Raw genomic sequence first — 22,065 nt, forward strand, 5'->3', positions numbered from 1 at the left:
GACAGTGAACCTACATTATTGTCCAATAGTGTCATTTAGAAATAACACAGGAGTTATCTCATTCCTGTCCCTGAGTTTGACACTACCTGAGTAGTGAGAGTTCTTACTCTGTCCCTCCCTCTGCCAAACCCTTCAGGTGAGGGTTGCCAGATCAAATACAGGATGCCCAATTAAATCTGAATTTCAGATAAACAACAAATACTTTTTTAAAAAAGCATCAGTATGTCCCAAATATTGCATGGGCCACACGCATACTAAAAAAATAGTATTCATTGTTCATCTGAGACTAGATTCAATTTTAGCTGGGCAGCCTGTATTTTTATTTGCTACATCTGGCACTCCTACTTGGGACTAGTTTATTTACACCTGCTTACTTAACACCATCCTGTACTGTGTTGGGGCTGCGGATGGTGGGAGCTGAACGAGGAGATAGTTCCTGTCCTCAGAGAGTTTATATTCTGGTTTCCCAAAGAATTTTGCGATCAGAAAAATAATCTCCTGGACTATTTCAATGACTGCTAGAATAAACTTTGAGCACGGCCTCTGTATTTTCCTGCTGCCTAACGCAGAGTTGTCCACGTTCACCTGACCACAGAACCACCTGAAACACCCCTCCCCTGGGGAGTCTGATTCTTTTGGTTTGAAGAGGGATCCAGGTGCCAGCGGTTTTAACAAGAGCCCAGGTGATTCTCCTGCCCAGGTAAGTCTGTGGAACTCTGGCAGCCTTGGCGTTGGAGGCCTCTGAGTAACACCTGGCACAAAGTCACGGTCCAAGGCAGCTTCAGATCTTCCACTCTTTTACGACCTATTCAAAATCACTGATATACATTTTGCAGTGCTGATCATCTTTGTAAGCTGCTTTACAGTTCATGAAGTTCATCCCATTTGGTCTTCACTCTAATTCTCCAGGAAAGCCGGGAAGCTTATTTCCGCTTTACAGAGAAGGACAAGGAGGCTCACAGGCGCTAAATTCACACAGCAAGAAGCCGCCGGAACGGCAAGGCCCGCCCTCTTTCCACCCCACCGAGCTACCTCCTTTCGCGTACAAAGTACGTGGGGACCACTGGGGCTGGACTTCAGGTGACTTCCGCTCCCAAACCTGCAGCCCCAGGCCTGCAATTAACAAACGGGGGTGGAGAGGTCCGTGCGCTGCTGGGCGCAGGCACCGGGGCCCACGGGTGAGCGGGGGCTGGGGCTCCGCGGGCCGGCGCCAGGCGCTCCGGGTGCGGAGTGGCGGGCAGTCCTCCTGCGGGACCCCTGCAGCCGCGCGGCCTGCTCGCCACCGCTCCCGGGGCGCCGCCTGCTTGCGAGCCCGGCGGCCTGGAGCGGCGCGCGCGGGCACGGCGGCGGCGGGGACGTGCTCCGAGGACGCGCGCGGGGCTGGTTCTCCAACCGCCGCTCCCGGGGAAGAGGGCAGCTTCCCGGGAAGCCCGTCGCCGCCGCCGCCGCCGCCGGCTCGGAGGTGCGGAGAGGGTTGTTGGGAACTCGGGGCGCGCGTGAGCGTCACCAACGCTGCCGCCACCCGGGACAGCCCGGAGGTTGGTAGCTGGTAATCGTAGCGGGTCCTCGGGAAGTTAGGTGTTGACTTTCTGCTTCGACTGACTCGGTTGAGAAAAAGAAACGCCCAATATGCTTTCTGTTTCCAATTCCCGTTCCTGCGTGCGCGCCCGAGGGCGGGGCAGAGGAGCGAAGACAAAGGCGGTGGGTGGGGGGGGTGAGGGGGGCGTGCGCCCGGGTCAAGGCTGCGTTCCACCCCCGGCCGGCCGAGTCCGCTCACGCCCCTGCCAGCGTCCCCCATCCTTGGCTTCGTCCCCAGTTTCTGGCACTGTTGCTGGAAGTGTGGACGCCGGTCCCCTTGGCGATCTTAGAAGTGCGCCTGCCTGACTGCTGCGGCTCCAGTGACCCCCAAAGTTAGAGACTTTTGCTTTCTACTCTCCGGACTCAGTTTCCCTCTTTTCTTCTACCTGTGGCCTTTAGGTGGCATCAGTCTTGATGTGGAAAGGCCCTCCTCCTCTCAAGCCCTACAAAGTGGGCGGGAGAGGTACTGGGATGGATAGCACTGGTGGTAAGAAATGTGCTGCTTCATTGCTTCGTGGCTCTTGGATCAGGGCAGTCAGGCTAGCCAGTCGGTATCCTCGGTGGTTTACATTATATGGGGGTGCGACTCACTGTTTCTGTCCTTTTCTGATTTGTATTCCTCCTTCATTCATTCGCACAGCTAGGAGTTTACTTCCATGTGATAAGTGCTATGGGAACACGAGGAGAGGGAAGGCTTTCCTGAGGAGGGGGTGGTTTTTATACTGGAATTTGAAGAATAAGTATGATTTTTTTTTTCCCTTTCATTCTTCATGTTCCGCCTTTCCTATAATTTGTCTCCCTCCTTTCTCAGTGGCAGCCCCTAACTGTGATTAAGTGTTGGATAGGAACAGTCAGTTCTGACTTGAAAGATTCAGCTAATAGTGATGGGGACGATGTGCTTGTCAGGTGCTTTAAATCCATTATTTTTAAACCTTGCAATAACTGGGAAGGATACCTAGTGTTAGCCCTTTTCACAGCAGAAGAAAGGAATACTTAGATGCCAGAGCCACAGAAAGTAAGTGCTGGGATGGGGTTTTGCACTCCTCTTTCTGGGTCAAAGCCTATGCTTTATCTGCTGTTTACTTTGCCCCCTCCTTGGGAAGTAAGTTATATAGACTAACTTAGAGTGAAGGCCAAGTCTTTAGAGAGAGCAGTCATTTTGTGGGTGGCTAGATGTTGGTGGGAGCTCTGAAGGTAATGTCAGGGACTAGCCAGGGTGAGCCTTACTCATCTGTGTGTCTTCGTCCAGGCCAGGGCCTGGCCAAAGGGAAGTGCTCCTTAACCGTTGCCTGGGAGTTCCATGGCTTGGGTGAGATCCTTGATTCTTTGTAGGGGTTCCTTACCCTTTTTTTGTGCCATGGACTTCTTTGGAGTCTGGGGAAGCCAATTTTTAAAAGGCATTTCAAAGTACATAGAGTTACAAATTATATTGAAACAGTGATCAAAATAGTGTAAACCCCCCAACATTTATAATAGTATTTTTTTTCTTGATTAGTGCATTAAGTGACAAAATTCAGGGCTGTATCAGGTAAGTCTCAGAATTTCAAAGTAGTGATGCCCATGTAAATGATGTTTTGCAGTATTTGCAACAGCTGCACTGTAGTATGACAGAATTTGTGACACTTATTGGTGACAGTCACCAGAAATGCTCTTACTAGTGTGATTTGCTCTTCGCACTTACAATCAAATGAAATCCTGAATTTCAGTTAGAGGTTCGTGAAAATACAGACATATGAGAAAAGAAATTTAAGTTCATGGCCTCCTGAATTCTGCCTATGGACATCTTGTGGGTGGAGGGCTGGGTATCGAGATTACAAACCCAGCCAGTGGTGGTTTTTCTTCCTCCACGTTCTTGCTGGCCACCCTACAGCGTTACTAATGGCTGTTCCCTTCTCCTTCAGTTCGTGTCTCCTTTTCCGCAGGTGCACGGTTGTTTGTGATGATAAAAGCTGTTGAGAGAGAATTGCTGGATTGTTTACATGCTCTACCTCTCTTGCTCCTTCTGTGCGTAATTCTGCTGGAAAATATTCCAGCGATAGTGGATTTATTTGTGTCATATAATGCATGACCATCTTCCCTTCCCTCCCTCCAATGGTGTATGGTATTACCAGTGTCAGGGAAGAAAAAAGGAGTTATCACTACATATCCTACAGACATTTAAAAAATCTTCAGATATTATTATGAACAATTTTATGGTAATACATTTGAAAATTCAGATGAAATGGACAAGTTTTTTCAATAAAATACCTCATAAGACATAAGAACTAGAAAATCTGTATAGTTCCATATCTATAAAGAAATTAAATATGTAATTAAAAATCTTTTCATAGCAGAATTTCCAGGCCTAGATGGTGTCACTAGTGCAATATTACAAACATTTTAAAAAATGAAAAAGAAGGAATACTCCCTGACTGCTTTTATAAGGCCAGCATAACCTTGTTACTAAAGCTTGATAAGGAGGTTACAAGAAACTATAGTCCAAACTCTCACAGAAAAGATGCAAAAGCCCTAAAATGGGTATTGGTAAATCAAATCTAGTGACCTATACCTATATTTATAGGATACCAAACCATGACCAAGTTGGATTTATTCCAGGAATGTAAACTTTGTCTAACATTAGAAAATCAATAAATAATTTAACCACAGTCACAGAATAAAGGAAAAAAACTACTTGATAAACTTCAACACCCATTTGTGATAAAAATTCTTTGCAAAGTAAAACATTATTGAGAGAATTTAAAGTTTTAAAATAATGAAGGGTAAGTCATTGCTCTACAAATAAATGTGTGGATTCAGTATAATCCCAATCAAAATCCCAGCAGATTTTTTACAAAAATAGTAAGCCAATTTTAAAATATATTTGGAAATTCTAGAAAATCTAAGTAAAAGAACACAATTGGAAAACTCAAGCTAATAGTACTGTACGTAGCTTGTCAGCATGGTGTTGGCACAGTGCTAGACAGGCCACGGAACTGAGTAGAGAATCCATGAACAGCCTCACATGTATGAGGTCTCTTGATTTATGAGAGAAGTGGCGCTGCAGTGCTCTGGAGAAAGGACAGCCTTTTCAGTAAACGATGCTGGGCCAATTGGATATTGCAAATGGACAAGATGAATTTTGATCATCTACCTCACCCCATACACAAAAATTAATCAAGATACATCATACACCTAAATGTGAAATCTAAAACAAGAAAGCTTCTGGAAGAAAGCAAAGTCAAACACCTTTATGACAAAGGTTTATTGACTAGGACACAAAAAGCAGTAGTTATAAAGGAAAATATTGGTAAGAACTACTGTTCATCTAAAGATTCCATAAAGAGAGTGAAAAGGCAAGCTACAGAATGGGTGAAGGTATTTGTGATAGTTATATCCCATAAAGGACTCATACCCAGAATGTAGAAATAATTTTTACAAATCATTGAGAAAAAGCCCAGTAGAAGAACGGGCAAGTCACTTCCCCAAAAGATTTCCAGATTCCCAATAAACATATGAAAAAGTGGTTAACCTCATTAGTAATTAGGGAAATGCAAATGAAAACTACAATGGGATATCACTCTATACGCAACAGAGTGGCTAAAAACAAAAAACAAACCCAAAAACCTGGCAGTGCTGAGTATTGGTTAGGATATGGAAAACCTGAACTTCTCATACATTGCTGATTGTTATGAAAATTAGTGTAACTTTTGGAAATTGTTTTGCAGTATCATTTACTAAAGACGAACATACACATCCCCTATGACCTAGTTTACTGTTTAGTTTCTATCATTCTTTGATAAACACTAAGCAGTAAGACAGGTGTATTTGTACCGAAAGACATGTAAAAGTATATGCAGAGCCGTATTATTCCTTATAGCCCCAAGTGGGAAACAACCCGTGGGTTCATCCAGAGTAGAATGGACAAAAGCCTAAGTAAATTGCTTATACAATGGTATACGCCACAGTAATAAGAATAACAAAGTATTGCTTTATACACAACACGGATGAGCCGTACAAATATAAAGTGGGGCCAAAAGAAGGCAGACACGACAAGAGTAAGAGCTATGTGATTCCATTTTTTTTTTTTTTTGAAGTCCGAAGATGGGCAAAACTAAATAAACTAGGGCGTTAGGAGTCAGGCTAGTGGTCACCTTTAGTGGAGTTATAAGGAAAGAACAGAAGGGGCATTCAGTTTTTCATCTGAGCAGTAATTCCTGGCGTGAGTCTGCTTTTTGAAAGCCTTACATTTTTTTTTTCTTTAAGCATACTTTAATACAAAGTTTACTTAAAATATATTATTAAGAAATTTGATTCACTCAAGATGCCCCTAATCTGGAGAGTGGAAGATGTGGTGGGCATGATTCTTGGTGATTAAACAGGCTTAAAATAGGTTGAGAATTTTCCGGGGAAAGGATACAATATCACACCAGTAGCTTTTCTGAACTAGGGGCTTATAAATCTGACTCCGTTTCTGCCAATCTTTAACAGCAGAGATCTGGCTTAAGGGCAGTTCATATAAAAGGACTTAAGAGTTATGTTTGATATTAAGATTGATATCAGTGTGAGACAGAAGCCAAAAAAAATGCTAAGTTGAGAACTGAATGCAAAATTTTTGTTTTCAGGTTTCATTTTCTTGCAGTTTAAGTTTTTAAAGTTTATAACAATTAGATTAAAATATTCTGATGTTTTAGATAAATCCCTTTAATTAGGTACTTTCCTTCCACTAGGCCATGAGCTAATTGAGGGCAGGGGTAGCATATTAGTTTCTGTAACTTAGTGGCTTCAAACAACAGAAATTGATTACCTACAGTTCTGGGAATCAGAAGTCCACGATGGGGTGGCAGGGCTGCATTCCTTCTGGAGGCTTGGAGTGGTGGGGGGCGAGGCAGAGGAATGGTGTCTTTCTTCGTTGCTGCTGTTCTCTGCCTCTACCATTCCTTTGTTCTCAGCCCCTTCCTCCATCCTCAAAGGGTTACCACTCTAACCTCTGCTTCCATCATCATATCTCCTCTCTGTCTCTGACCCTCCTTCTTCCCTCTTAGAATGACCCTTGTGATTACATGGGCCCACATAGATAATCAGGGATAATGTCCTCATCTCAAGATCTTTAACTTGATCACATCTGCAAAGTCCCTTTTCCATGTAAGGTAACATATTTGCATGTTCAGGGATTAGGGCATGGACGTTTCTGGGGTAGCTGTATTTGGGGGATCCTACAGACAGAATCTTTATATTTTGCCTTCACAAATAGTGCAGTTCCTGATCTTCGGTAGGAGCTCACTGATATCTGTCGAATGCAGGAATGAGTCTAAGATTTCACTGTTTGAAGTATAGCTTCGGAAGAAGAGAGACGATGGTCTTGTCCTACTCTTGCTCTGCCACAGCTGGAATTTTGGGTTCAGCTTTAGGTACCTATACTATAAAGAGATAACTGACAGAATGGGAAAGGGTCTGGGAAGCAAGCCACTGAAATGATTGAAGGAAGCATGGGGGTTTGTCCTGGAAGAGGGCTTGGGATGGAGCGGGTAGCATTAATTATCTCTAAATATTTGAAGGAGTATGATTGGCAAGAATAATTAAGCCTTTCAGTATACTTAATAGTAGCAGTAATATTAAACACAACAAGAATGAGCATTTTAGAGCTTACAATGGCCAAGGTAAGATTCTATCTCTTTGTAAACCCGTTTAATCCTCACAGCAACTCTCTGAGGGTTATTATTATCTCTATTTCATAAGTAAGGACATTGAGGTACAGTGAGGTCATGCAACTTGTGCTGGGTCACACAGCTAGAAAGTAGCAAAGCTGGGATTCAGCCTTTGGCATTCTGACTCCAGAGCCATCCTCTAAACTATCATACTATCCGGCCTCCGTGCTTTTAGTTCCTGCAGGTACAATAGGACTAGTAGCAGAACGTTTTTTAGAAATAGAGGGGCAGATTTTGACTCAGTTTAAGAAAAAAAAAGATGATAACAATAAGAACTTCTTCGAAACAGAGTTTCCCTGCCTTGCAGTGTTGCTGGAAGTGGTCAGGTAGGTTATTGTAAAAGGAATTCCCAAACTGGCTGGAGATTAGACCAGATGACAATATTGATTTTGAAATTTTGATTTGAGAACGTAATTCTTTAAAATATACATCTCTCTCAACCTTTGTGACATTTTATGTAATAAAGACCTACTATGAGATGTAGTTTTCCCACTAACTTTCCAGATTTTATTTATTAGGAGTTCTAACATACTGGTATGGTAAGCTACGTCCCCGCCCCTTTTTTAGGTGCCATTGCTGTTCCTCCAGTAAAGAGATGGAAGCTGTTCTCTCTTCCCACTTGAATCTGGGCTGGGCTCTTGACCAATAAAATGTTCTTTGAATTCTGGAACCGGTCCTTAAGAGACCTTGCACCTCTTGCCTTTGTTCTTTTAAGACCCTGAAGCCACCATGCTATGAAGGGTCCAGCCTACTGGAGGATGAGTGCCCACATGGAGGAGAAGTAAGGCATCTAGCTGACAGCCGGCACAAAATGCCAGGCATGTGGGTGAGATCATGTTGTCCTCCCCAGTTTCCTTGAGCCATGCAGTGACTTAGTCATACGAGTGATGCCAGGTGAGATCAGCAGAAGAACTGCCCAGATTGCCATCCCATAGAATCACGAGAGAGAATAGATCTTGTTATTTTAAGCCACTGTGTTTCGGGATAGTTCATTGCACAGTGATACATAACATTTGGTGCATATTTAGAAGTAGTGACATGTATTTTTAAATATTCTGTAATTAGACTTTTGCCCAGCCCAATGGACCTCGTCAATCTAGCTGATCATTCCAGTGCGTTGGTGAAGGCTTCTGGGTGTGGAAAAGCGTTTCTCCGTAGTATCACGTGGGTAGAAGAATAAGACTCTTTGTAAGACTCTTAAGCAGGGTTTGGAGAACACTGTACTGTGAGAAGACACGATGAATCTGGGCCTGGTTTTCCTGGTGAAAGTCATGTAATTTATATTCTGCAAAATAGGTTTCATCAAATTCTACCTGGTAAAGAGCAAAAGCCCCCTAACATCTTTTCCAGATGTGCTAGAATATTGCTCTACTATTATATTTTCTTTTCTTCAAAGCCATTGTCATTTCAGTGGGCATGAGTTCCTTTTACGTTATTACTTTGTGGTTTCCAGAGTGCTCATTTGTTCCTAAATTTAGAACTATTTCCATTTTATTCAGTCCTTACCTCTATATAACTCCTGACTTTCCCCTCTTATTTCCGAGGTAAATTGGTTTGGTTTAGTTTGTCTTCTTCAGTAAATCTTCTAAGGAACGTACGAGTTAGATGTTTCATGTGTATTTTGAGTACATCTAGTTGATTTTCTTCCTGGGGTGTATCTACGTTATACATAACTTTAAATTCTTTTGCATGTATATAGCTTATATTATCTTCTAGCTTTCCCAATGAATTGATTTTGTCATAGATGTTGAAAAAAATGAATCCTGTGAACTCTGTAAGAATAGGGAGGTGGGTGAGAGAAGGCTCTGGAATTAGACTTGGTAAGTATGAATCTAAGCTCTGCTGCTTACTAGCTGTGTGATTTGGGGCAGGTTTCTTGATCCTTCTGGGCTTTGGTTATCTTTTGTGTTAAATGAGGATACCAGAAGTACCAACCTCAAAGAGTTGTTATGGAGATTAAATGAAAGAATACTTGTAAAGTGCTTTCTCAGCATAGGTAATCTGTAAATACTACTTATTGTAGTACAGCTGTTGCTAAACTCTGGGAAAACTCAGAGAAAAATTTCAGTGTAGTTAGTTGGGAGTGATGATGGTGATGGCACTGGAGATTGTTAGCTTCATGCTGCGAGTGCCGTTTTAAAGTCCTCTGGTGCGTGGGAGTGTTTGGTGATAGCCCATTTAGCGCTAAATATCAAGGGTGAGGAGCAGAAAAGAATTTAATGTGGGAGTGTTGGAATCCATGTGTTGTATTTATCAACACTAAAGATAAAAGACTTGTGTGTGTGTGTGTGTGTGTGTGTGTGTGTGTGTGGTACGCGGGCCTCTCACTGTGTGGCCTCTCCCGTTGCGGAGCACAGGCTCCGGACGCGCAGGCTCAGCGGCTCAGCGGCCATGGCTCACGGGCCCAGCCGCTCCGCGGCATGTGGGATCCTCCCGGACCGGGGCACGAACCCGTGTGCCCTGCATCGGCAGGCGGACTCTCAACCACTGCGCCACCAGGGAAGCCCAGATAAAAGACTTTTGAAAAGATATTGGAAGTTACTGGGGAAAAGCATCTTACAGAAGTTATGTGTATGCACACTTCAGGCTCTGGCATAGTGAGCTATACTTTTCTGCCAAGAGTAAAGAACAGGATTTCTACCTAAGAGAGTGGGAGTTGGGAACTTGGGTTCTCTTTTCTGCTCCATTGCTGGCTTCTCTGGATCCTTGGGCAGATCCTGTCTTTTCTCTGAGCAAGATTCTGATTCCTGAAAAAAGAGCTAACAGTTAGCCCTCCTGGTGAGAATGAGAGTGGATGGCATCTTTGAAAGCAGGTGGAATGTTAAATTACAATGTGAATGCAAATGTACATTGCTTCAGTATAGAAAAATCCCTCTAAGCTGAGGAATTCTTGCCGTTTTCCAGCTAAGATTTTATTATGTGGGCCGCTTGAGTTCTACAGTTCCCAGATAAATATAATACTTTTTGGAAATACCCAGCTTGGGGCTCTTATACCCAGTATGGGGGTAGAGAAATCTTGTTCCTCCAGTTTGACTTCTTTCCCCTAATCCCAGGGAAACCTCTGCTATGATTTTCTTCCAAGACCTAATCTTAAATGCGTTTTTTCTCTGTCTTCACTTTGTGCCCGTTTCTCACTTTCATCAATAATATTCAGCTATGAGACACTGTAGTCTAGACAGCTTTGGAGATGCTATTTTATGTCTTTCATTTTCCTCTCCCCCCCCAATGCCTCCTGGACTAACTTGGTGTCAGGTGCAACTTAATTTTCCCTCCTCTCTGTTGCTTGGTTCCAGCACTTTCTCTCCACTTCCCACCGCGAGCCTGAATCGCTGACCTCCCTGCCTTTAGTCTCTACTGCTATGTCAAGGGGCTTCTTCCTGAAAAAATTAAATGTGCTGGCTCACAAGCCTGAGATTTCTTCACGTAATCAGATCCGAGCCTGTCATCATATATGTTTAAGACCCTCCGCCACTTGGCTCCTAAACTGTCCCCATTTATTTCTTCCTCACAGTCCTGACCAGTATTCCCACCAAAGTGGAAGTGTTCTCAGACACATGTTCCCCATCAGACATCCCAGCAACCCTCCTTAGCTCTCACATATCAGTACTATAACCTCCTTTATATAGATCGATCAGGTAGTCTCCTACTTAAAAACAGGCTGTGTTGCTGTAGATTGGCTGTTTCCTATAGAAGTCATGTTACAAATGGTGACGAGTTTCTAGGCTATCGAATGGATGCCCACTTAGCTGATAATGTTGCTGCAGGACTGAATCTTATGCATGAAAAACAGAAAAGAGGCATTACTTACACATTTGAGTAAGGGCTTCTTTGATTTCATCGTGGTAGCTTATGCCTAAAGAAGAACATAAGCGTGTTTAGAAAATGAGACATGGAAACTTGAGAAGTCTCTGAGAGAGTTTTTAGGAACGTTTATGCGTTTGGACATTAAAAAAAAAAAAGTTCTAGTTACATTCCCAAAGGTACAGCTTTGTGTTGTGTCATTGAATCCTTTAAAACATATCTACTCTGATTGGCTCTCTGAGTGCACAGCTGAAGTGAACAGGGAGGGGGGAAAACACTGGGGAGAGGAATTTTCTTGAGATAAGTGGACAAGAGTTGAAAAGAAGTATTAAGGAAGAAAGATCTGTTAAGAAGGACAGGTGGGTGTCTGTGTGGTGGTGGTGTTTTGAGGTCACATTCCTGGGATTGTGAATGATGAGGCAAGAAAAGTGAGGACTGTATATAATTCCTTTGGGGCTAAGAAAAGAGGTGGTGAGAAGAGACAGTGGTCAGAAAGCTCTCCAGGTGGCTCCCAAGGACAGTTTGTTAGCTGTCTGGGGTGGCCTTGGGTCGAATGTGGGGAGAGGATGGGGATGAGAAACTGGAGAGAATTCTGGGGATGCCGGTCAGCTGAAGAAGGCCCAGCGGCAGGTAGGATGCTCACCCCCTCTCCCCATGGAAGGTCAGTTAGCTGTCATCAATTCTGGAAGGAAACCAGGGCTCTGGCTAGGTAAGCTCCTGATGAGTTAAATTTACTAACTGGTCCTTCTGGCAGATCTTAGCTAATGTTTATTGAGTGCTTGCTCTGTGCCAGGCCCTGGGTAAACATTTTACATTTAATCCATTCAATAACTCTATGAGGAAACGTATCTGGAAAGTTGTGATCCACTTAAATTCCTCAGCCAGTCAGCGGCGGAGCCCGGTCTCCCCTAGGTCTGCATCTCTCCCTGATGCATCTCTCCCTGATACGCTGTCAGCAGGAGGCTACCCTAGGTCTGCATCTCTCCCTGATGCATCTCTCCCTGATACGCTGTCAGCAGGAGGCTATTTGGTCCAGTCCCCAGATTTTAGATATGAGGACACAGCCCTGCTGCTTTGTTGTTTATTACTATGTAACTTTGTGTATATGTCTGCAAAACATATACACTGTAGCTAAGCGCAGCGTCAAAAAGGAAAATGTTATAACGCTGAGTTTTCTAGTGTCCTGACAGTTAAGTCACTAATTCAGGGGAACTGTCCTAGAAGGAGAATGTCCATGAAAAGGTTCAAAAGAGCAGGGCTTCAGGAACTTTGATTTAATCTCCAAGATTATTTATGTTCAAATTTAGTAGCATTTCAAGAGGGGTTCAGCTCTTTGCTAATTGAGGAGGTCATCCAATATAGTAATACCAACATCCTTGGAAAGGAGAGACAATACGAAACCCAGAGGTTGAAATTCACTTCCCAGTAAATTGAAAATGACTATATTCCTACAAATTCCAGAAAGAAATCTTAACATATTCTAGGAGATGCCAGGTATTTAAAAATAAAGTGTGACTAGAAATGTATGAAGTTAGAAGTGGCTCTGAAAAGTAGTAGGGCAACCTGAGAAGGCATTGTTGGAGTACTAGGGCTTAGAGAGCTTGGGATTGAGAGCATGAGTGGCTGCTTCTGGATTTTTTAGGAGATCTGCAGGAGAAATTCAGACTAGACTGGCTTGGCAACTTTTAGGTAATGACCAGAGGGTCCTCTGGTTCTAGGACCACTGATTTCTGTCCTCATATTTTATGAAGGTGTTACTGAGCCCAAGCTCGTACTGCTCACCACACAACAGGCCAATAAATTGAGAGACAAGGTGTTGGGGCAGGGAATAGCAACTTTATTCGGAAAGCCAGCAGACTGAGAAGATGGTGGACTAGTGTCCCAAAGAACCATCTTACCTGAATTTGAATTCAGGTTTCTTTTATAGTGAAAGGAGAGAGGGTATGGCTGGTTGTTGCAAACATCTTACTGTCAGGATCCTTTGTTCTTGCAGCTGTCCATGTAGGTCAGATGGTTATGATGTTCCTGTGAACCTCCAACAAGACAAATGTTATTCTCCGTCCTGCAACTTTTTATCTCTATATGAACGAAAAAGTATTATACCATTAAAGGTCAGAGCCTTGAGAATGGGCTCTCCTGTATGTTTCAGGCTATAGGCAATATTTTTAACTTGTAGCAAATGCAATAGAATACAAAGGTTAAAAGTTAAACAAAACAGATCCAACATGGAGTCAGATTTGTTCTTCCCTATTACAAAAGCTAAAGTTTATATCCCTTCCTGCTGCATCTCCCTGTAGCCTGAAGAAAGGAGTTTGTGTGTGGAAGATTCTGAGCCAGGCCCTAAGGACAAGTAACCCTGTGAACTGGCAGTAATGGGGCTGGTGGCTGTACCTGAGCAGTGGGGTGGGGACCCAATGGTCCCAAGACCTGGATTTGAGCCCTGGCTCAGTTGTTTCTGATTGTGTGACCTCGCCGTGCTTCACATTCCTCATCTGTAAATGCCTACCTCCCTTGCTCCACCTACTTCACCTGGCTGTTGTGAAGGTAAAACGAGCTCACGTGTGAATTCTGATTTTTGGCGTTACTGTCACATAATAGAAATGCTTGCTTGGGGCTTAAAATTTTGCTCTTGTTTTAATTTGACATCCACAGTGAGACATATTTGAGAGGTTTAAGTAAAGCAATGAGGGCCATAAAAGGGTTTACATTTAATTAACTCTTTGTTATTTGGGAACTGATCATTTAATTTACAGCATTTTAGGACTTTCTGTTACCTGCTTTATTACTTAGAATATAGACACGGCAGCCGTAACAGAGAGATGGAGAACAGCACAGGCTTAAATATCCTGGGGGTGCATTTCTCTTTCATGTAATCGTCCAGATATAAGAGGTTCAGGGCAGTTTTGGGGGTGGGGCTGAGGTGGGGTGGTACATGCAGTCAGGGACCGAGGCGCCTCTGTCTTGTTTTTCTATGTGGCTTTTACCTCTTGGTCCAAAGGTGGCTGTTCCAACTCCACCCAGCAGGAAGGGGATGACCACAGCCTCAGAGCCAGAACTATTCAAATGTCCACACTTGAATACACTGTAGAGTCGAGCTCAGCAACCATGTGTTCAGATAGAAATTCAATTACTGTGTAAGAAGGGAGCTTGCATATACAGGGTGGGCAACTAGTAGGCTATTAACTTCTGTTTAAGAAGTGCCCAGAAGATGGAAGACAGAGTGGCTTTATTAATCCATTCTTATAAGCAACTGTGGGATGACATTTGAAGGGGAGAACAAGGAGGTTAATGCTGTTGGCTTAGAAGAGGTTTGGAGATGATTCGTGCTTTTCTTTTATGCAGGCTTTTGAATAATAATTTATTATTTATTTGTGGAACATTTAGTAGTCCTTTCCTGCTACATTCCACGTCCTGTGCTAGGTGCTGGGACTCAGAGATCATGGTCCCTACTCTCTAAAGGTCCACTCCACAGGGGGAGACAGGTGTGGCAGGCAATGAGAACAGAAGTGTCTGGTGTACACTGTGATGGGAGACAGATGGGGGGCTGTGGGAACTCATAAGGAAAGACCTGCCCACCCTGGGCAGGCAGGGTGTGTGTGTGTGTGTGTGTGTGTGTGTGTGTGTGTGTGTGTGTGTGTGTGTGTGTGTGTGTGTGTGTGTGTGTGTGTGATGCGATGCGATGCAGGTGGGATAAGGTCATGGCAGGAGGAGGTGTGATAGGAGGAGGGTTATGTCTGTATCCCCTTGAATAGTGATGGGTCCCTGGGAGAACAAGTAAGATTCTGTCCTCTAGTGTCATGTTTATGGTTTAATGTTTTTATTTCTGTTTCTCTTCCTAGAAACTCTCAGCGTGGGCCACGGGACCCTTTGTCACAAGGAGCAATGCTGCCCCGATGGGAACTGTCTTTTTACCTGTTTGCTTCCCTAGGCTTCCACTTCTATTCTTTCTATGAAGTTTACAAAGTCTCCAGAGGTAAGGCCCCAACTTTTCTAAACTTGTATCAAGAAAGAAAGATGGAGGAGGGAGTGCTCAGAGGTGGAAGATTCAGGAAGGTAGCCTCATGGGCTCGGGGTGACTTGAGCTCTGCTTTGCTTTCCTCCTGTCTTGGACAGTTTGAATCAATGACCTGAGTCGTGGAGTTTTCCACCCTAATCCTGGATCTTTTAGGGGATCCTGTGGCTGGTCTTCTGTAATAAGAAGGTTTGATTCAATGGCTACTGAAGGCCATGGAGATGATTTGCATTCATAATTAGCAGTAATCTCTTTAACTTCTCTCTCGCCATTACTCCTCTCAGACACATGGAGGCCCGGACTGTTTACTCTTCTTGTTCTGCTGTCCACAGTGCTTTTGTGCACATGTTGAAGAGGACTCATTACCAAGTCCTCATGCCAGCCCATGGGAAGGGGCATGGGAACCCTCCTTTCCTTTAAGGGCAGCTTGGAATAAACATTGCCCTGTCACTTCTGCTCACACCAGTTGGCCAGCACTGAGTTCCCTGGCCACAGCTGGAAGGCTGGGAAATCTTGTCGTTAGCTTGGTGGCCGTGTGCTACATAAAACTTCCCATACTGGGGAAGAATGGAAGAAAGAATTTTGGAGGGTCCATGAGTGAGCTCTTCCGTAGTCAGGGACAGTTTCCTAGAGGTGATGGTGAGCCTTGTTTTAAGGAAGAACAGAAGTCAGCCAAGTAGAGAAAGGGGCAGAGGCTCTGTGGACAGAGATGTGTTTGCAGGCAAATGGACCAGTATGTGCAATGCCATTGGGGTGTGAGAAAACACAGCATGATCTGGGAACCCCAAACCACTCAGGAGGGCTGGAGTGTAGTGTGGGGAGGGAGAGCGGTAAGAGTTGAGCTTAGATCAAAGAGCGAGATAGATTGTGAATGACATTGTGTATTCGTTTGGCCGAGGAGTCTGGACTTTATCTTGAACGCAGGGGAGTTTGCTGAAAGTAATTGTGGTCACTTAAAATGGCAAAGGTAGGTTTTGGGAAGCACAGCTGACAGTGCTGTGCCCCCAGCAGCTGCCTCGCTGTGGATCACTGGGACTGATTTGCGGCACTGGGATCAGCTTTGCCCACATTCTACATATGTCCCACTCAAAGCCATGGGAGAGACTGACCATCTAAAGTAGGTGAAGGGGGCTTCCCTGGTGGCGCAGTGGTTGAGAGTCTGCCTGCCGATTCAGGGGACACGGGTTCGTGCCCCGGTCAGGGAAGATCCCACATGCCGCGGAGCGGCTGGGCCCATGAGCCATGGCCGCTGAGCCTGTGCGTCCGGAGCCTGTGCTCCGCAATGGGAGAGGCCACAACAGTGAGAGGCCCGCGTACCGCAAATAAATAAATAAATAAATAAATAAGTAGATGAAGACTGTTTGGTCAAGGCTGTCCAAGTAGATGCATTCCCTGAGCTCTCAGGGCCCATGTGCAAGGAACTCACCTGGTCTTTGTCAGGCACCATGTTAGGTACTTTATGTACCCTGTCTCATTCTGTCTTTACAGCAGCCCTGTGAGATGGTGTGTTACTTAGAAGATAGGCTTGGCTGCAGAAACATAGCCTCCAGAATAACTGTGGTCAGGGCTGGTATGGTGTCTGGATAGCATCCATGACCCTGGCTCCTTCTACTATGTTCCTCTGCCATCCCTGACATATGGTTCCACCTCATGACGTGAGGTGGCTGCTCCAACTCCAGCTGCCATGTTCGCTTTTTTCCCAGCAGGAAGCGTGCAAGGGAAGGGGGAGGGCAGACCCTCTCTTCTTTTAGAGCATAACCTTGAAAGTTGCTTATGTCGTATTCTTTCATGCGCTGTTCGTTAGAACCTAGTCCGTGGCCATATCAACAATGAGGGAAACTAGTAAATGTAATCTTTGCTCGGGAGGCCATCTTTTTCCCAGCTAAACCAAAGGGTTTTATTATAGAGGAAGAAAGAAAGAATGGGTGTTAGCTGTTAATCATCAGTCTTTTCCATAAAATGGGTGCGATAGTTGTCCATTGTTACCTAACAAACCATCCTGAAGCTTTGTGATTTAAAACAACTACCGCCATTTATTATCTCTCACTGTTCTGCGAGGTTCTTTTCCTTTTAAATAGACTGTTTTTTCAAGAGCAGTTTTAGGTTCACAGCAATATTGAGCAGGAAATACAAAGAGCTTCTATGCACTCAGTGCCCCCTGGCAAGCACAGCCTCCCTGACTATAGCATCCTGCGCTAGAGTTGATACAGTTTGTTACAATTGACAAACCTGTATTGATTTATCATTATCATCCAAAGTCCACAGTTTATAGTAGGGTGCATTCTTGGTATCATCATAGTGTCATCCAGAGTAGTTTCACTGCCCTAAAAATCCTTTGTGCTCTGTTCATCCCTCCCTCCCCTTTAACCACTGGCAACCCCTTATCTTTTTACCATCTCCATAGTTTTACCTATTTCAGTTTTTAAAAAAAATTTTTTTTTTTTTTTTTTTTTTTGGCCGCCCTGCACAGCTTGTGGGATCCTAGTTCCCTGACCGAGGATCGAATCTGGGCCCCCTGCAGTGGAAGTGCAGAGTCCTAACCACTGGACCCCCAGGGAATTCCCAGTTTTATCTATTTCAAAGTATCCTATAGTTGGAATCATACAGTATGTAGCCTTTTCACGTGAGTTTCTTTCACTTAATATGCATTTAAGGTTCCTCCATGACTTTTCATGGCTTGGTGGCTTATTTCTTTTTAGTGATGAACAGTATTCCATTGTCTGAATGTACCACAGTTTATTCATTCACTTACTTAAAGGCATCTTGGTTGCCTCCAAGTTTTGGCAATTATGAATAAAGCTGCTATAAACATCCATGTGAAGGTTTTTGTACGGACATAAGTTCTCAGCTCTTTTGGGTAAATACCAAGGAGCAATGGCTGAATTGTATGTTAAGAGTATGTTTATTTTTATAAACAGCTTTCTTCCAAAGAGTTGCCAGTTTTCTTCCAAAGAGGCTGTATCATTTTGCCCTCCCGCCAGCAATGGGTTCCTGTTGCTCCACATCCTTGTCAGCGTTTGGTGTTGTTGGTGTTTTAGATTTTGGCCATTCTAATAGGTGTGTAGTGGTGTCTTGTTATTGTTTTAATTTGCATTTCCCTGATGTGTATTGTGGAGCATAGTTTCATATGTTTGCCATCTACATGCTTTGATGAGCTGTCAGGTGAGGACTTTTGCCCATTTTAACATCAGATTGTTCATTTTCTCACTGTCGATTTTCAACAGTTTTTGGTATCTTTTAGATAATAACCCTTTATAAGATATGTTTTTGCAAATATTTTCTCCCAATCTGTGGCTAGTCTTCTCATTCCCTTTACAGTGTCTTTCATAGAGCAAAACTTTTAAATTTTAACACAGGCAGCTTATCAATTTTTTTCTTTCATGGATTATGCCTTTGGTGTTGTATCTAAAAAGTCATTGCCACGTCCAAGGTCATCTAGATTTTCTCTGATGTTATCTTCCAGGAGTTTTATAGTTTAGCATTTTACATTGAGATCTATGATGTCCATTTGTGAAGGGTGTAAAGTCTGTGTCTGGATTCATTTTTTTTTGCATGTGGATGTCCATTTGTTCCAGCACCTTTTGTTGAAGAGGCTGTCTTTGCTCCACTGTATTACCTTTGCTTGTTTGTCAGAGATTGGTTGTGTATATTGATGTGGGTCTGTTTCTGGGCTGTCTATTCTGTTGCATGGATCTCTTTGTCTGTTCTTTTACCCATACCACACTGTCTTGCATACCATACCTTTTTAGTAAGTCTTGAAGTTGGATAGTACTGGTTGTCCGACTTTGTTTTCCTCCTTCAATATTGTGTTGTCTGTTCTGGGTCTTTTGCCTCTCCATATAAACTCTAGAATCAGTTTGTTGATATATACAAAATAACTTGCTAGGATTTTGATTTGGGTTGCATTGAATATATAGATCAAGTATGGAAGAACTGATATCTTGACAATATTGAGTCTTTTCATGAGCATGGAATATATCTCCATTTATTTAGTTCTTCTTTGATTTCTTTAATCAGAGTTTTGTTGTTTTCCTCATATATAACATGCATATTTTGTTAGATTTATACCTAAATATTTCATTTTGGGGGGTGCTGTTGTTTTTAATTTCAAATTCTACTTGTTCATTGCTGATATATATTTGTTTATTTATTTTTTGGCTGCGTTGGGTCTTCATTGCTGCACGCAGGCTTTCTCTAGTTGCAGCAAGCGGGGGCTACTCTTCGTTGTGGTGTGCGGGCTTCTCATTGTGGCGGCTTTTCTTGTTGCAGAGCATGGGCTCTAGGCGCGCAGGCTTCAGTAGTTGTAGCACATGGGCTCAGTAGTTGTGGCTGGTGGGCTCTAGAGCACAGGCTCAGTAGTTGTGGCGCACGGGCTTAGTTGCTCCGTGGTATCTGGGATCTTCCTGGACCAGGGCTCGAACCCATGTCCCCTGCATTGGCAGGCGGATTCTTAACCACTGTGCCATCAGGGAAGCCCCATTGCTGATATATAGTAAAGCGACTGACCTTTATATATTAACCTTGTTTCCTGCAACCTTGCCATAATTGCTTATTAATTTCAGGAGTTTTTTTGTCGATTCTTTGGTTTTTCTAGATAGACAATCATGTTATCTGCATACAAAGGCAGTTTTATTTCCGCCTTCCCATTCTGTATACTTTATATTTCATTTTCTCCTCTTACTACATTAGCTAGGATTTCCAGTACAGTGTTGAGAAGGAGTGATGAGGGGGAACATCCTTACCTTTTTCCTGATCTGAGCAGGAAAACTTCTAGTTACTCACCATTAAGGATGATGTTAGCTGTAGGTTTTTGTGGGTGTTCTTTACTCAGTTGAGGAGGGTCCTCTCTATTTCTAGTTTACTGGGAGTTTTGAATCATAAATGGGTGTCGGATTTTTTCGAATGCTTTTTGTGCATCTACTGATATGCTCATGTAATTTTTCTTTGGCCTGTTGTTTTGAGGGATTACATGGATGGAGTTTCATGTTCTGTGAGACTTTGTTTTTAATTAATCTGGATTGGACTTAGCTGGGCAGTTCTTCTGCTTTGTGTGCTGTTGCTGGGCTGCAATTATCTGGTGGCTCAGCTAGGCTGAAGCGTCCAAGATGGCTGGTTATCAGCCAAGAGCTCAGCTGGAGGCTGTCAACTGGAATGCTGTGGCTCTCTGTATGTGGTTCTCCACGTGGCTTTGAAGAAGGAGTATTGCATGCGTGTAAAACCAGAAACTGCAGATCTCTTAAAGCCCAATCTGGGAAGTTGCGTAGGTCACTTCTGCCTCACTTATTGGTCAAAGCAAATCATAGGGCCAGTCCAGATTCAAGGGGAGGAAGGACTATGGGTTTTTATGGCTGGAGCAGTGCACATAGACACGGAGACAAGGAATTGATAGTGGCCAACTTTGGAGTCTCTCTACCACAATGGGTGTTATACTTCTTTACCCAGATGGGGATACTGAGGTTGAAAAATATAACTTGTCCAAGGCCACACATCTAATAAATAATGGAACAGGTTTGTCCAACTCTAGACCAATATTTTATTCTATTCTGCCACTCGTATTTATTGATAATTTAATTTCCTAAAGCAGCTTGCTTTATAGGAGAAGCCCTTTTATCCATTATACTGTAAAAGTTCAAACCTTAAAATTTTATCCCACTGGAACAAAATTTTTCCTTCTTATGTGGTGAAAGCTACCGGGATGGAGGTGGGAGGGGATCCTTCTGTGGAGAATACAGAACTTTTCTGCATCTCAGTTGATCCAGCGGCTGTCATCCTGTTTGATTTATTACTGACCACACCCTAGCCTGGAGCTTCTTTTATCCTTCAGGCTTTTTCTCTTAATACCATTGCCAAAGTGGCCGCTCCCAAGAAGTGTCTTATTTCTCTATTCCTTTTTCCATTCAGCTCATGGAAGCCAGATCCCCCTGCCTTGCCAAAGTGTGTTTAACGCAATGTTGAGTTTCTTTGGCTCCACATCTTACTATCTGATTCAGGAAAAAGTGCCACTTAACCCAATTATGGAAGTAGATCCACTGGGAAAACTGTCTCTTCTTTGAACTTTTTTGGGTGTTTGTTTCTGGAGCAAATATAGGGCCTAGAACATACTAGAGGCTCAGAACTTATTTGTTAAGTGGAATGCCACGGGTGGGCACTTACACGGCTGCTTTCTCTGGGCACAGAGCAGGCATCTCATTCGCTGCTCTCTTCCCCATCAGCAGTAGCAGGGTGGTCTGACCATTAGGGACAGCAGCAGACTGATTATAACAGCCCTAGTCACAAGGGATCTCTTGGTAAATCCACAGCAGGGACTGAACAGAACAGCCCTTCTTCCACTCAGCTCTTCCAAGAGTCTACATAGAGTATGTCAAAGTCATATGGAAATGCTTGGGGGTGGGGTGGTGGTGGTAGTGGTGATCTTCTATGCTTGGTGACCTCTCCCCTGGTATTCTGCAGTATTGTGGCTAATCCAAACCTGCTACATTAAGTTTGTGTCTTATGGTTTAGAACATGTAGAAATACTTTTATGTCTCTCTGATTGCACTTAATTTGAGGAAAGATACAATGTGTCATGCAGTAACCTTGAAAGAATTAATGCCTCTGCCTAAAAGAGGGCTATGTATTTTTGTTGCTCATATCAGCTTAATGCAGTTCTTGGAATGAAAACAGTTGAATTCTCATCAGTGAAAACCATTGGTGATAGGAGGTCACCTGGAAAAGCATCTGGAAAGGGAAGTCATGGCCTACTGTTTCAGCTTACTATTGATTTATATTCAAAATTTCTTTCTTCTTGTACCTATTTCGACATTTTGTAGCTTTCTAGCGATCTATGCATTTTATGGAGGTTTTCAACTTGATTAGTATATTGTGGTTTGTAATACTTACCTTAGAAAAAATTTGTTGTTTCTCTAGTTGGCTTTTCTCTCATTGTATACTTTGTTATTTACATCTTCTCCTTCACTCCGTCCGTCCTACTTTTTTTTCCTTTGATCAATT

The 22,065-nt window shown here is 43.4% G+C and overlaps 1 protein-coding gene across 8 annotated transcripts in view; it reads left to right on the forward strand.

Annotated features, from left to right (window-relative positions):
- Positions 1–1,018: 1,018 nt before the first annotated feature.
- Positions 1,019–22,065, forward strand: part of HHAT (hedgehog acyltransferase) — a 359,469-nt gene continuing 338,422 nt past the window's right edge. For 3 of the 8 annotated variants that reach the window (XM_033438077.2, XM_049701431.1, XM_049701437.1), the window contains exons 1-2: positions 1,020–1,462; positions 14,903–15,036. In XM_033438077.2, the coding sequence (XP_033293968.1) occupies positions 14,946–15,036 (91 nt within the window). In that variant the 5' untranslated portion in view covers positions 1,020–1,462; positions 14,903–14,945. Of the gene's footprint in view, positions 1,539–14,902; positions 15,037–22,065 lie in introns of all 8 variants that reach the window. The other 5 variants (XR_007473259.1, XM_049701435.1, XM_049701439.1 and 2 more) reach the window with 3 other exon arrangements.

This window comes from Orcinus orca, chromosome 1, assembly GCF_937001465.1.
Source record: "Orcinus orca chromosome 1, mOrcOrc1.1, whole genome shotgun sequence".
Taxonomy (NCBI): domain Eukaryota; kingdom Metazoa; phylum Chordata; class Mammalia; order Artiodactyla; family Delphinidae; genus Orcinus; species Orcinus orca.